Source organism: Budorcas taxicolor, chromosome 13 (genome assembly GCF_023091745.1).
Source record: "Budorcas taxicolor isolate Tak-1 chromosome 13, Takin1.1, whole genome shotgun sequence".
NCBI lineage: Eukaryota > Metazoa > Chordata > Mammalia > Artiodactyla > Bovidae > Budorcas > Budorcas taxicolor.
In genome coordinates, this window is record NC_068922.1 from 16,462,922 (window position 1) to 16,479,317 (window position 16,396).

General features: G+C 40.9%; 2 protein-coding genes across 2 annotated transcripts in view; one reads left to right on the plus strand and one right to left on the minus strand.

The window, feature by feature from the left end:
• The window catches only part of DHTKD1 (dehydrogenase E1 and transketolase domain containing 1), a 41,706-nt gene extending 26,193 nt beyond the window's left edge, over positions 1-15,513 (plus strand). The window contains exons 12-17 of the mRNA XM_052651118.1: positions 433-539; positions 2,933-3,097; positions 9,993-10,075; positions 10,747-10,916; positions 12,735-12,820; positions 13,906-15,513. Coding sequence (XP_052507078.1) covers positions 433-539; positions 2,933-3,097; positions 9,993-10,075; positions 10,747-10,916; positions 12,735-12,820; positions 13,906-14,010 — 716 coding nt within the window. The 3' untranslated portion in view covers positions 14,011-15,513. The remainder of the gene's footprint in view (positions 1-432; positions 540-2,932; positions 3,098-9,992; positions 10,076-10,746; positions 10,917-12,734; positions 12,821-13,905) is intronic.
• LOC128058629 (60S ribosomal protein L30-like) lies at positions 1,261-1,629 on the minus strand. Its single transcript, XM_052651121.1, has one exon. It carries the CDS (start codon positions 1,627-1,629, stop codon positions 1,282-1,284), a length of 348 nt encoding a protein of 115 aa, XP_052507081.1. The 3' UTR covers positions 1,261-1,281.
• Positions 15,514-16,396: the final 883 nt, after the last annotated feature.

Consider the following 16,396-nt stretch of genomic DNA (forward strand, 5'->3'; position numbering starts at 1 on the left):
ATTTTCCTCCTAAAGAGAAAGCACGTGCAATGAAAATGGTTTTGAGGGGGTCCAGCAGCAATGGCACCCCACTCCAGTACTCTTGCCTGGAGAATCCTATGGACGGAGGAGCCTGCTAGGCTGTAGTCCACGGGGTCGCTGAGTCGGGCACAACTGAGCAACTTCACTTTCACTTTTCACTTTCATGCATTGGAGAAGGAAATGGCAACCCAGTCCAGTATTCTTGCCTGGAGAATCCCAGGGACAGAGGAGCCTGGTGGGCTGCTGTCTATGGGGTCGCACAGAGTCAGACAGGACTGACATGATTTAGCAGCAGCAGCAGTGGCGGTGGCGGCGGCGGCGGTGGCAAACTAGCAGGTGTCTTTCTGCCCAGTCACCTAGGGTGGTCTGGCACCTGCGTTGCAGGTTCTCACGCCCACCGCTGCTTTACAGGCGAGGCCAAGTGGCTCCTCCAGAGCGGCATCGTGGTCCTCCTTCCCCACGGGTATGACGGGGCTGGACCGGAGCACTCATCTTGTCGAATAGAGCGTTTCTTGCAGGTATGTCCACTGCCTTCTAGATTCCAAGGAGAGTTTTCCCTGCTTCCTAGGTGCTCTGAAATAGAACTGTCTCCTGCAGACACTCCTGAATGTGAACCTTGGACTGTAAGACATCGTAGTATTTTAATGAAATAGATCTAATGCAATGTCAGTCAATATTTCTTGGAAATACAATGCTTCAGGCATGTTAGTATCATGGTTTCATGGCAGTTAAAGTTCTTCTTATGTGGCAAATATCAGTAGTTTCTGAGTCAAGCTGATCATTGGAATCATCTAAGGAGCCTTTTATAAACAGAGATACAGGGACCAAGGGCTTCCCAGGTGGCTCAGTGGTAAAGAATCTTCCTGCCAATGCAGGAGTCATAAGAGATGAAGCTTCTGTCCCTAAGCTGGGAAGATCCCCTGGAAGGGGAAATGGCAGCCCACTCCAGCATTCTTGCCTGGAGAATCCCATGGACAGAGCTGCCTGGTCGGCTACAGTCCATGGGGTCGCAAAGAGCCAGATGTGACTGAGGGACTGAGCACACTCGCAGGCACTAGGACCAAGCCGAGATCCGAGTAGTGATAGTATTTTCATAAAATGATTCATGACCATTAAAAATGTGAAGTAACAACCCAGAGATTACCATTATCTTTTGGTAAGAATCGTTACCAATGCCACTTAGTGCATATTACTTCCTAATTTTTTTTTGTTTTTAAAACAAGCTCTGGCCAGTTTTATTAAAGAAAAATTGTACATGATTTACTTTTCACCAGTCTGGTCTGGCATGCTTCTAGTAATATCAGAATCACCTGGATCAATGATAGCCAGTGTGCATACTCTGTAGTATTTTCCACATGCTGTGCCCAATTCAATATTATTGCCACTGTAGTGATGGACACCAGTTTTGGCCAACATGGCGTAATACTCTTTTTCAGATTTCCTCAAGGCTGGGCAGTTGTTGGCGAGGATGACCAGTTTCGCTTTGCCTTGTCTGATCATTTTCAGAGTCTGTTTGTACCCCAGCACGTACTTTCCGCTTTTCATAACCAGCTGGAGCCTAGAGTTGATCGACTCCAGTGACTTTTTCGTCTTCTTTGCGGCCACCATCTTCTTGCCTTAGATGCGGGACGCCCCCAACCAAGAGCAGCCGCCAAGATGGCCGGGGAGCGAGAAAGGAAAACCTAATATTTTATTATAAAAAATTTCAAGCGTAAAGAAAAGGTGGAAAAATTTTACGGAGAATATTCACATGCCCATTTGCTACATTCTGCCATTAATATCTTATTTTAATGTTTTATCATGTATCTAGTCATCTGTCATTCCTCTATCTATCTGTAAATCCATGTAATTTTTGCATGTGTTTGAAAGTAAACAAAGACGTCAGTACACATCGCCCTAAGTATGTGCATATCAGCAATTATCTTAGCATGCATGCAGATAAAATATAGATAAAGGTGATAGATTACTAGACAGGTAGATAAAACAGTAGATGGATAAATGCATATAACTGTTTGGTTGGTGAAGACAGATAAATAATTTCATAAAAATTAGATTGCAGAAATAAATTACAAGTAAATTAAAAGAATTGAGTGTGAAATACAAAACTGTAATTTTTCAAAAAAGTTTAGGAAATGAGTACGCAAAAGATACAATTTGGGAGTCATCAGTTTTGTTGTTGTTTTGGGGCATGCAGCCCGGCTTGTAGGATCTTAGTTCCCTGACCAGAGATCAAACCCAGGTCCTAGCAGTGAAAGCACCAAGTACTAACTGATAAACTGCCAGGGAATTCCTCTCCACTGCTTCTTGACTGCAGTTAGAAGACATGCCTCCACTTTCTGTCTCAGCAGTCTTCTGAGAGTTCATTCCTCTTCCTCAGTGTTTCAACCTTGTTAGCTGTTTTTATTCTTGTCTGTAAAAAAATTATCCTTGCATTTATTTCATCAGGCGAGTGAGATTCAGACAGTTCATCCTTCTAACATATTCCCCCCACAGGCATCAAAGTCTGTATTTTTCAAAAAGTCCCTTCCAGATGCTTCTTTTTTAAACTTTAATTATTTTTGGCCACACAGCTTGTGGGATATTAGTTCCCCAACCAGGGATTGAACCTGTGCCCTAGACAGTGAAAGTCTTAACCACTGGACCATCAGGGAATTCCCCCTCTTCAGATGCTTGTTGCAGTCCGCCATGTTTGGAAAGAACCACGTTAGAACACAGACTCGGCAGATGGGAGCCATCAGGTCTCTCCTGGTGAATTCTTCACAGGTCATACATTTACCTTCTGGTCTTCTGTGAGAAAGAGACACATCTCTCCATCTCGTGGAGATACCCAGTTCCCCTTAGCATAGCCTGTGCCCTTAGGATGGAGTGAGCTGACTCGACTGTTGGCTCCTTCCTCTCACTTCCCTCCCAGATGTGTGACAGCACAGAGGAGGGTGTGGATGGGGACACTGTGAACATGTGCGTGGCTCACCCCACCACGCCCGCCCAGTACTTCCACCTGCTCCGGAGACAGATGATTCGGAACTTCAGGAAGCCCCTCATCCTTGCTTCTCCGAAGACACTGCTCAGACTTCCCGTAAGTAGAAAAAGCTGAAGGCTGGTTTGTCAGTCTTTCTCCTCTGGCCATATTTTCCCCTGCATTTCCCTCTCTTTTGTACAGCTGGTTACAGTTCTAAATAATAGAAATGTCTCTTTAGTTTTAGTTGGCTATGCTGCTATGTCTCTCTTTTTTTTACCTTTTCAAGAATAACTAGAAATCCAGGTCGCTTGCAGTTTCATTGTTGTGAAGGACAGGCATAGCAGATATTATCACCCTGGAATCCCAGCCTGAGCAGAAATAATCTTTTAGAAAACATTTCAAAGTCCAAATGGTGTCAGCACTGCTACGTTTATAGTTGCAAGTTGGGAATTCAAAGTACTTTGATGAAAACAAGTGGTTTTATTCATTGACTTTGTGTATGTGTGTGTGTGTGTGTGTGTGTGTGTGTGTGTGTGTGTGTAGCAGAGTTTTATTAAAGTGAAAAGGGACAGAGAAAGGTTCTGACATAGACATCAGAATGGGGATGGAGAGTGCCCCCTTACTGACTTTTATTTAGACTTTTTTGGTGAAATGATTTATTACAGGTAGACTCCCTTTTGAACATTGTAACAATATAGCTCTTCTACTCCCTGGCTTCACAAGGGTACATTTTCTCTTGATTTACTCTAAGTGTTAAGCACAAAGGGGTTTTTAAATCACACAAATATGCTAGTTTTCAAGCGGCAGAATTCAGGATAATAAGTACTTTTAAACATGTATTTATGCCATCTGCTATCATTTTTTTCAGGTTTGTATGAGAGTCTGAATTAGAATTAAGTGTTCCTGTTTATTGGGATGCCACTGGTGAGGTGGACTATGTCGTTCAGGACTTGGCTGTACGAGACTGTTGTGTGCTTCTCACCAAGGTCAGAGAGTGTGTGTTTGGAAGTGACGGGTGTTGAGAGAAGCTACCAGGGATTTGGCTTCACGGTTGTCATTTTTGGCGGTTTCCAGCATTTGGAGGGGAGCGAGGTGACCCTGGCTCTTACTGTTGGTTGTGGGCACTGGAGCTCTCCCGGAGTGAGCACCCGCTTACATGTGGCACTCCAGGCACCTCATCTGTCCCAGCCCGGCCTCAGGGGTCCGAAATGAGGGAATGCTTCTCAGCTTCTTTCACCAATGGCAGCAGTTCATTTGTTTGGTCTACTTGTTTTGTTTTGGTTTTTTTCTCCTTTTATTTATTTATTTATTTTTTAAATTTTTTTAATTTTAAAATCTTTAATTCTTACATGTGTTCCCAAACATGAACCCCCCTCCCACCTCCCTCCCCATAACATCTCTGTGGGTCATCCCCATGCACCAGCCCCAAGCATGCTGTATCCTGCGTCAGACATAGACTAGCGATTCAATTCTTACATGATAGTATACATGACAGAATGCCATTCTCCCAAATCATCCCACCCTCTCCCTCTCCCTCTGAGTCCAAAAGTCCGTTATACACAGCTGTGTCTTTTTTCCTGTCTTGCATACAGGGTCGTCATTGCCATCTTTCTAAATTCCATATATATGTGTTAGTATACTGTATTGGTGTTTTTCTTTCTGGCTTACTTCACTCTGTATAATCGGCTCCAGTTTCATCCATCTCATCAGAACTGATTCAAATGAATTCTTTTTAACGGCTGAGTAATACTCCATTGTGTATACGTACCACAGCTTTCTTATCCATTCATCTGCTGATGGACATCTAGGTTGTTTCCATGTCCTGGCTATTATAAACAGTGCTGCGATGAACATTGGGGTACATGTGTCTCTTTCCATTCTGGTTTCCTCGGTGTGTATGCCCAGCAGTGGGATTGCTGGGTCATAAGGCAGTTCTATTTGCAATTTTTTAAGGAATCTCCACACTGTTCTCCGTAGTGGCTGTACTAGTTTGCATTCCCACCAACAGTGTAGGAGGGTTCCCTTTTCTCCACACCCTCTCCAGCATTTATTGCTTGCAGATTTTTGGATCGCAGCCATTCTGACTGGTGTGAAGTGGTACCTCATTGTGGTTTTGATTTGCATTTCTCTGATAATGAGTGATGTTGAGCATCTTTTCATGTGTTTGTTAGCCATCCATAAGTCTTCTTTTTTTTTTTCTTTTGCTGTCTTTTTTTTTAAATTTTATTTTATTTATTTATTTATTTTGATTTTTTTTTTTAATTTTAAAATCTTTAATTCTTACATGTGTTCCCAAACATGAACCCCCCCTCCCACCTCCCTCCCCATAACATCTCTGTGGGTCATCCCCATGCACCAGCCCCAAGCATGCTGTATCCTGCGTCAGACATAGACTAGCGATTCAATTCTTACATGATAGTATACATGATAGAATGCCATTCTCCCAAATCATCCCACCCTCTCCCTCTCCCTCTGAGTCCAAAAGTCCGTTATACACAGCTGTGTCTTTTTTCCTGTCTTGCATACAGGGTCGTCATTGCCATCTTTCTAAATTCCATATATATGTGTTAGTATACTGTATTGGTGTTTTTCTTTCTGGCTTACTTCACTCTGTATAATCGGCTCCAGTTTCATCCATCTCATCAGAACTGATTCAAATGAATTCTTTTTAACGGCTGAGTAATACTCCATTGTGTATATGTACCACAGCTTTCTTATCCATTCATCTGCTGATGGACATCTAGGTTGTTTCCATGTCCTGGCTATTATAAACAGTGCTGCGATGAACATTGGGGTACATGTGTCTCTTTCAATTCTGGTTTCCTCGGTGTGTATGCCCAGCAGTGGGATTGCTGGGTCATAAGGGAGTTCTATTTGCAATTTTTTAAGGAATCTCCACACTGTTCTCCATAGTGGCTGTACTAGTTTGCATTCCCACCAACAGTGTAGGAGGGTTCCCTTTTCTCCACACCTCTCCAGCATTTATTGCTTGCAGATTTTTGGATCGCAGCCATTCTGACTGGTGTGAAGTGGTACCTCATTGTGGTTTTGATTTGCATTTCTCTGATAATGAGTGATGTTGAGCATCTTTTCATGTGTTTGTTAGCCATCCGTATGTCTTCTTTGGAGAAATGTCTATTTAGTTCTTTGGCCCATTTTTTGATTGGGTCGTTTATTTTTCTGGAATTGAGCTGCATAAGTTGCTTGTATATTTTTGAGATTAGTTGTTTGTCAGTTGCTTCATTTGCTATTATTTTCTCCCATTCAGAAGGCTGTCTTTCACCTTGCTGATATTTTCCTTTGTTGTGCAGAAGCTTTTAATTTTAATTAGATCCCATTTGTTTATTTTTGCTTTTATTTCCAGAATTCTGGGAGGTGGATCATAGAGGATCCTGCTGTGATTTATGTCTGAGAGTGTTTTTCCTATGTTCTCCTCTAGGAGTTTTATAGTTTCTGGTCTTACATTTAGATCTTTAATCCATTTTGAGTTTATTTTTGTGTGCGGTGTTAGAAAGTGATCTAGTTTCATTCTTTTACAGGTGGTTGACCAGTTTTCCCAGCACCACTTGTTAAAGAGATTGTCGTTACTCCATTGTATATTCTTGCCTCCTTTGTCAAAGATAAGGTGTCCATATGTGTGTGGATTTATCTCTGGGCTTTCTATTTTGTTCCGTTGATCTATATTTCTGTCTTTGTGCCAGTACCATACTGTTTTGATGACTGTAGCTTTGTAGTAGAGCCTGAAGTCAGGTAAGTTGATTCCTCCAGTTCCATTCTTCTTTCTCAAGATTGCTTTGGCAATTCGAGGTTTTTTGTATTTCCATACAAATCTTGAAATTATTTGTTCTAGTTCTGTGAAAAATATGGCTGGTACCTTGATAGGGATTGCATTGAATTTGTAAATTGCTTTGGGTAGTATACTCATTTTCACTATATTGATTCTTCCGGTCCATGAACATGGTATATTTCTCCATCTATTAGCGTCCTCTTTGATTTCTTTCATCAGTGTTTTATAGTTTTCTATATATAGGTCTTTAGTTTCTTTGGGTAGATATATTCCTAAGTATTTTATTCTTTTCGTTGCAATGGTGAATGGAATTGTTTCCTTAATTTCTTTTTCTACTTTCTCATTATTGGTGTATAGGAATGCAAGGGATTTCTGAGTGTTGATTTTATATCCTGCAACTTTACTATATTCATTGATGAGCTCTAGTAATTTTCTGGTGGAGTCTTTAGGGTTTTCCATGTAGAGGATCATGTCATCTGCAAACAGTGAGAGTTTTACTTCTTCTTTTCCATTTTGCATTCCTTTTATTTCTTTTTCTGCTCTGATTGCTGTGGCCAAAACTTCCAGAACTATGTTGAATAGTAGCGGTGAAAGTGGACACCCTTGTCTTGTTCCTGACTTTAGGGGAAATGCTTTCAATTTTTCACCATTGAGGATAATGTTTGCTGTGGGTTTGTCATATATAGCTTTTATTATGTTGAGGTATGTTCCTTCTATTCCTGCTTTCTGGAGAGTTTTTATCATAAATGGATGTTGAATTTTGTCAAAGGCCTTCTCTGCATCTATTGAGATAATCATATGGTTTTTATTTTTCAATTTGTTAATGTGGTGAATTACATTGATTGATTTGCGGATATTGAAGAATCCTTGCATCCCTGGGATAAAGCCCACTTGGTCATGGTGTATGATCTTTTTAATGTGTTGTTGAATTCTGATTGCTAGAATTTTGTTGAGGATTTTTGCATCTATGTTCATCAGTGATATTGGCCTGTAGTTTTCTTTTTTTGTGACATCTTTGTCAGGTTTTGGTATTAGGGTGATGGTGGCCTCATAGAATGAGTTTGGAAGTTTACCTTCCTCTGCAATTTTCTGGAAGAGTTTGAGTAGGATAGGTGTTAGCTCTTCTCGAAATTTTTGGTAGAATTCAGCTGTGAAGCCATCTACCTGGGATTTTGTTTGCTGGAAGATGGTCTACTTGTTCTCTCTGTGAACAACCCTGTGTGTTTTGAGGTGGCTTAAGGAACATCATGGAACATTTGAGAAAAGTGAATGCAATCCCTTTCTTTCTTCCATTTTTTGCTTGTTTTTTTGGCCATTACATGTGGCATGCAGGATCTTAGTTCCCTGACCAGGCATTGAAACTGAGCCCCCTGCTTTGGAATCACGTGGTCTTAACCACCAGACCGCCAGGGAAGTCCCTTTATGCGGTCTTTCTGATGGGGCTCTCTTGACAGTGATATTTTGAAATATCAATGTGAAAGGGGCCAAGTCAAAATGTAAAGTTACTATAGTTTATTTCTAAGAATCATATACATCTGGGATTCTTGAACCCAACTTTCATTGTATCCTTAAGGTTGTCATCTGCTCCCTCCATCATACCTAAAAGGAGACTAATGATATTAAATACATATATATATGTATGTATATATGTTACTAGGTATTGAGTGAACAGTTAAAAGTTTTACTGAGAATTTCTTTTGCTGTTTGAAATTGAGAATAAGAGTTCATTTTCTGGCCCTAATGCTCCACCCCTCTCCCCAAGTCTAATATACAATTTATTAAACAAATAAGTGAAGCCTTCCTTGGGGAACTTAAAAAATACCAACAGCTATTCTATAGATTTTCAAATGAAAAACTATGGTTATTAAGTCATCAAATATCTTCATTAGACATGTAAGTCCTTTTGTTAGTGGAAAGTCAGCACTACCAGTACTGAATTCTGATTTCTTCCTGAAAATTGATACAGTGATCTAGCAGAATATACACAGCCAACCCTCACCATGGATGGCCTACTCAGAGGTGACTTGCCATGTGGCAGACATGACTCAGAGGTACACCCGCCAAGTGGTACCAAAACCCCACCCCAGTTTGGTACCTGACTCTGAACTCCAGCTCCTTTTGATTTCTGCTATAGGAAGTGGGGACTGACGAAGGACTCTGGTTCAGAAAGGAGAAAGATTGCCTCCTGCTATGTAGTCAGAGTGTCCCCTTTAGGGTTTCCCAGGTGATGCTAGTGGTAAAGAACCCACTTGCCAAGGACGGAGACTTAAGAGACTTGGGTTCAGTCCCTGGGTCAGGAAGATCCCCTGGAGGAGGGCATGGCAACCCACTCCACTGTTCTTGCCTGGAGAATCCCATGGACAGAGGAGCCTAGTGGGCTACAGTCCATAGGGTCACAGAGTTGGACACTACTGAGGCACTTAGCAATAGCTAATATTATGTTTTTAGATTATATCACAATATTCCAGCGTTTATATGGCTGTCCTCAATGACCTTGACTAAATGTCATACTCAGCTGGGACTAGACTATAAGGAAACTAACTTAGATGACAGCAGAAAAGATCAAATCCTTCACCTTGGGCTTCATCAGTTTTCTACTTTAAGTTCTTTACAAGTATTTATTTTGGGGCTGTACCACAAAATATTTATTTTGGGATCTTGGTTCCCTGGCCAGGGATTGAAACCCAGGCCCTTGGCACTGAAAGTGCTGAGTCCTAACCACAGGACCGCCAGGCAATTCCCAACAAGTATATATTGAAATTGAGCTTAGTAATAAAATTTCTTCTCACAATATTCTTATATTGTTCTGATTGATGGTTATGTTTATAAATTATCATCAAAATCCTAAAGACAGAAATAATTGCACTACCTTAGCTATGCTGGCTTACAATACAAATTCTATATAATGTTGCTTCTGATTCCCACAGATTAAGGCAGATTTTTAATTGATAATCCAGTTGAGTCATCAAACAGAAATTCTAATCGTTAAAATTTTATCATGGCACCAGACAAAAGGTAATAGTCTGTAACCTCAGAGAAACAATTTTATCCTGAAGTATGCAGAACAGATACTTCTGAGAAAGATACTATGTTTATCAGTACATATGTTTACTTATAGGGAGAGAATTTTGACACTAGTCCTTTGAAAGATCCCTTGTAAGTAAAAGCATCTTTAGCTCCTGTCCATTGGTTTATAGATTTGTGTCTTTTTCTCCCCTTCCTTAGGCAGCTGTATCAACTCTTCAGGAAATGGCACCGGGAACAACATTCCAACCTGTTATTGGAGATTCATCTGTGGATCCAAAAAAGTAATCTGAAGTGGAGCTCTATTTTCATACTCTGCAGTAGATTTGTGAAGAGTGGGAGAACTCGTTCATGTTAAGTGAACCAAGAGACCCTAATCTCTATTCTGAAACGTATAAGTCCTTTAAGTCTATGGTGTAGGAGTTAGAATATGCACAGAAGAGTGAAGTTTGGAGTGCTGCTGCTGCTGCTGCTAAGTCACTTCAGTCGTGTCCGACTCTGTGCGACCCCATAGACAGCAGCCAATCAGGCTCCCCTGTCCCTGGGATTCTCCAGGCAAGAACACTGGAGTGGGTGTTATTAAAAAAGGTTTCCCACTACATACCATGACTGAAACCCACTACAGCGCCTCCACTGCTTCAGAGGCAAAGCATTTCAATCTCTGTGGTCCCTCCTTTCTTCTGCTACAATTCTTACCTTTAAAAAAAAAAATTAATTAATTATTAAAAAAATTTTATTTTGGCTTCTCAGGTCTTAGTTGCAGCACATGGGATCTTTAGTTGCGGCAGGTGAACTCTTAGTTGCAAAGTGTGAGACCTAGTTCCCTGGCCAGGGGTGGAACCTGGTCCCCTGCATGGGGAGATGGAGTCTCTGCACTGGACCACCAGGGCAATCCCTACAATTCTTATTTTAAGATATTTCTCCCCCACCCAATTGTCCCTTTCCTGCCCAACAGGGTTAAGAGTCTGGTGTTGTGCTGTGGCAAACATTTCTATGCCCTGATGAAGCAAAGAGAATCTTTGGAGGCCAGGAAGCATGACTTTGCCATCATCCGAATAGAAGAACTCTGTCCTTTTCCACTGGATTCGCTGCAGCAAGAGATGAGCAAATACAAACACGTTAGAGGTAAAATAAGATATCTGAAATGTATTTGGAATATCTCAAATGAAAAGCTGCTACAGGGGAAGTGAGAGTTACTAGAAAGTTGACTCTCATGGAATCTGGAGATGTGAGAATAGTTCAGCTAAAGCCACTGTCTGCTTGTCTTTTCTGGTGTCCCTTTCAGTCTCCCTCCCTCTCATATATGACATCTAATTTCTTGAGTTTGGAGGAATGTGATACTATCAATGCTACACTATCATTTATGATAAATCCAGTATGATTGTAAAAGATAAGCCTTTTCAGCAAGTGGGGCTGGAATAATTGGATATCTATATGCACCTAATACAGAAATTAACTCAAAGTAGATCACAGACCCAAATGTAAAGCTGTAAAATTTCTAGAAGAAAATGGATGAAAATTTTTGTGAACTTGGGTTAGGCAAAAAGTTCTTAGATATAATACGAAAAGAATGTTCCAGAAAAGAAAAACTGGATTTTACCAAAATGAAAAATTTCTGCACTGTGAAAGGCACTGCAAAGAATATAAAAAAGACAAGCTGAAAGCTAGGAGAAAATATTTTTAAATATTATACATATCTGACAAAGGAATATCCAGAATGTTTAAAGAGCTCTGAAAACTCAACAGTGAGAAAACGTATAATCCAGTTTTTCAAAAGGTGCAAAAGAATTGCAGTGGCATTTTACCAAAGAACCACATGGCAAGTAACCATATCAAAGGATCCTCAACATAATCAGTGATAGAGAAATGCAAATTAAGCTAAAGTGAGATATGACTACATACCAATTCAAATGACTAAAATGGAAACAAAACAATATGAAGGACTGATAAGGATGCAGGGAAACTGGTCCCCTCAGTCACTGCTGGTGGGGACACAGACTGGTCCAGTCACTCTGGAAAACAGTTTGTCAGTTTCACATGCAGTTACACACAGAGGTACTGTACCACCCCGCAGTCCCACTCCTAGGTATTTACCCAAGAGAAAGGAAAAATCCATGTATGAATGTTGATAGCATCTCTATTCATAATTGCCCCAAACTGGAAATGATTCGAACATCCTTCAACTGGTGAATGAAGATACAATCTCTTTGTGCATCCCTACAATATCTTAATCCTCAGCAATGAAAGAGAGTGAACTATTGCAGTTGGCAAAATCACCAATGGATTTTTGTAATTCATGGAAGCCAGACCCAAAAGGCTGGCTGTGTGATTCCATTTATCTGCTTGATCTGGAAAAGGCAGAACTTTGTGGATAGAGAAAAGATCAGTGATTGCTAGAGGCTAGGGGTGGGAGGAAGAGTTGAGTATAAGGGACAGAATGAGGGGATATTTGGGATTGAGAGCATTGTTCTGTATCATGGTGGTGATGGTGATGGATATATGACTATGCATTTCTCAAAAAAAAAAAGATAACACTGTGCCATATTAGAAAGGTATGTATTGAGGATATATGTGTGTGTTTGTATGTATGTGCATATGGCTCAGATGGTAAAGCGTCTGCCTGGAATGTGGGAGATCCAGGTTCAATCCCTGGGTCAGGAAGATCCCCTGGAGAAGGAAATGGCAACCCACTCCAGTATTCTAGCCTGGAAAATCCCACGGATGGAGCCTGATAGGCTACAGTCCATGGGGTCACACAGAGTCGGACACGACTGAAGTGACTTAGCAGCAGCAGCAGCAGCAGCATATATATACATATATAGATAGCATGTATGGTATGTGTATGTATGTGCACACACACATACATATTGTGTGTTTTTGTGTGTGTAGTATGTTGTATATACATTTACTTGCTGTACTGAGATGAAATTTCTTCTTTTATAGATGTTATCTGGAGTCAGGAGGAGCCTCAGAACATGGGTCCTTGGTTTTTTGTTTCTCCAAGGTTTGAGAAGCAACTGGCCTGCAAGGTAAAAGCTCTTCCTTGCAGTGTTTTGTGTGTGTCCCATTTCCTCTGGAGTGCCAACAAATAGGTTTATCCCCTATTATCAGTCCAAAGTTCTATAAAGATAAACTAAAATATAAAATCTAGTTTTAGGCTCCTCTTTCAGACTAAACTTCTGAGTGTTCAGCAAGTTGTGTATGTGTACCTACTAGTATTATGTTAAAAAAACAAAACAAAAACACTGATTATACTCAAAAAGGTAGAAGACCTACCTGTTGGCTACCTTTCCCATTAGCCTACTCAGCAGCATTCTTGTCGCAAAGATTAGTAACCAAGCCCCAGGGGAGGAGAGCCATGAGCTGGCTTGTTTTACAATAACACTTATTCCAGGCCCACCTGCAAGGCTGGTAAATATCAAAGGCCAAGTTCTTAGTTATGTTTTAGGAAGATAAACACAAGAGAAGAACAATCATGCTTGCTTCTGTTTGTCTTTCTATTCTGCTTTGTTTAGAACTCAAGTCACTTGATATCAGCTTCAGTTCAGTTCAGTCGCTCAGTCGTGTCCCATTCCTTGCAACCCCATGAACTGCAGCACGCCAGGCCTCCCTGTCCATCACCAACTCCCAGAGTTTACCCAAACTCATGTCCATTGAGTCAGTGATGCCATCCAACCATCTTATCCTCTGTCGTCCCCTTCTCCTCCTGCCCTCAATCTTTCTCAGCATCAGGATCTTTTCAAATGAGTCAGCTCTTGGCATCAGGTGGCCAAAGTATTGGAGTTTCAGCTTCAACATCAGGTATCAGCTTACCAGGCTCCAATCATTTTCACCTGTGAATAGTTCTAAATTAGAAAACCCTACAGCTAAAACCAAGTAACAGTTACTTAAGAACAGGACAAATTCCTGAATGTGTCTCACCTTATGCCTGGAATTTAGTTTTCAGTTGTGACACAGATCTCCCTGTAATCTAGTTTATGTCATTCACTACTTTCTAAAAGGGTGATTTATGGTTAAACAGCTTAAGAGAAATACATTCGTGTCCCTGGGCGAGCTAAGCAGAGGTATGATTGATTTCAAATGTCATTTTATTTCTTTTCTGTTTCCACAATAGCTCCTTCTTGTGAGCCGACCCGCGTTGCCAGTACCGGCTGTGGGAATCGGCACCGTTCACCTACAGCAGCATGAAGAAATCCTTACCAAGACCTTCACCCCATGACGTCCTTTGAAGAAATACTACTTCCTTGTAAGAAAACTGCCATGAAAAGAAAGGCTTGTCTCCTCCAATCGCTAGGTACCATGAAAAGATTGTATTCCTGGAAGACGTTGAGATTGATGAGGGTGGAGGAGAGGTGAATCTAGAATACATGGCACAGCCAAAGGAATTGTTCTTTGAGACATGAATCCCACAAGTCGCTTTCCTCCTTAATGTACCATAATGTTATATTGTTTTAGATCAGAGTGAGTTGTAGAACTGGGTCCTGATCTAGATGTCTTTAGACTCTCCTCTTTCTGATTAACTGTATGTACCCAGGAAAAGTTCTTGAACAGGAATTTATTGTTTCAAGAATCCCATGGACAGAGGAGCCTGGGGGGCTACAGTCCATAGGGTCACAAAGAGTCTGACACAACTGAAGTGACTTGCAATTTTCTTTTTTGGGGTTGATCAGGTCACTCTTTATTGAAACACAACACACCTGCCAGGGGAAGTCCAAGGACATCTCTGGAACAGGGGGAGACCCCAACAGTTCCTTATACACGTACACCCAGGCATATAGTGTGAGCCAGGGTCCCACTGCTGTGTTTCCTCCAGATTTTCTTACTGCGTGTCACTTTCATGAATCTTCCCTTCTTTATTCAAAGTCCTTGAGTACCTATATTTTAATTTTATGTCATCTCTGGTGCTGCTTTCCAGCCACTGTGAAAAATGTTTTATCAAACACTATAGCAAAACTGTATTATTCCTGATTTGTGTTCTTCAGGATCACGATTTTACCCATTATCCTTAAGTATTGGTCCTATTAAATATAAATCTCTGGGTGTAGGATCCTTAGCACATTATTATTGAATTGTAGCTACAGTGAAATTGATTGGTGGTCTACTTTGCCATAGTATCTTTTTTGTCCCCCTTAACTATTCTTGCCGCAATACCTTAATATTTTTAATAAACGCTGGGCGGTGTCTGATATGGGGATTTCAGCCACTGGTTGATCAGCCTCGCCTCTAAAAGTCCCTGCTGTCATATGATGTTTATTTGTGGCACTTAAGGATCACTTTGATGGCAGGAACTTCCCAGTGTTAGGTGCTTCGGGGACTTCTAGAGATCACCAATCTATTCCCTTATTCGGAAATTAGGCTTAGTACTGGAGAGTATAACTAAACATCAGCAAACTTCCTAGCTTTATATGGCTTGGTGCTGCAGAAACTACCATATACCATTCTTGTGCCATAATACTGTTTTTTCAGAAATGGGAGAATACCCGAGGCCCTGGAATACCCTCTCCACCTTTACTGGCAACTGTCAGTGTCTTTTAGAACCAATGTATAGGTTGTTCTGGCCGCAGCAGTAGATTAGTGATTCACATCGTAAATCATAAATCATGTAACTTAGTACCATGAATGTCAACCAATAAAATCACAAGGATCTATTTAATGAGAATGGTTATCAATGTTGTATATTAAACTCGAAAAAAAATAAAAGCACAGGGTCATCTTTTTTTCAGATCTCTTGATTTCTTGAGTTAAAATATTTCAAAAGTCTAAGCACAAAATTAGATGGAAGACTAGAGTTTTTTAAATTTAGATCTCTCCAAATGTCTAACCTTACACCTCCCAGGTCTGTTTCTTGTTAATCTTCAAGTTGAGCCATGAGATATATCTTCTGTATCTTAGCCTTCTTACTCTCAGTCATCACTGCAACATGCATCATTATTTTGAATTACCTTTCAGGAAGGGACTGTTAGTTCTCCATAGCAAGTTGCCAAACCAGTTAATTTTGGAAGACTTTTTATTAAAGTATATTACTTTAGCGTTGATCCCCTGCATCTTCTCTGACTCATATGAAGAACCAGCTATAATGGACCAAAAATAAGAAATGATCCTGTAAGAGTAAAAAGGTGTTTCCTCAATCCTCAATACTCAAGACAGCTGTTTATTGAACACCTGTTGCAATATGGCGTTTTTCTTGACATTAGAAACACGTGCAAGTTAAAGATAATCCGTGTTGCTCATTGTCCTCGTTAAGAAGTAGGAGGAACTAAAGTTTGGGTTAGTAGACTGCTAAGATTATATGCTTTCCCTTACACTATGCTGTCCACGAAGGGACAAAAGAGACCAGACAAGGCAGACAGGGATTTGGGTCGGGGGGAGGGGGCGCGCTGTCCAGTGGTTAAAACTCGGCATTCCAAGGCAGAGGGCGATGTTCCATCTATGGTTGGGGAACTGAGATCCCTCAAGCTGCTCAGGAAGGCCATAGTAGAGAGTGAAAAGTTCACAAGCTATTAACTACAGACAAATTTCTGAAAACGTCCCAGCAGTTCCAGTAAGATGGAAGCAGAATTAAGTTTGTTTGGGTCATGCATGCGGGCTCTGGAGGCATCTCGGCT

Bases quoted from the DNA above. Each gene is read 5' to 3' on its own strand.
- LOC128058629 (XM_052651121.1), bottom strand. From the start codon at position 1,629: ATGGTGGCCGCAAAGAAGACGAAAAAGTCACTGGAGTCGATCAACTCT.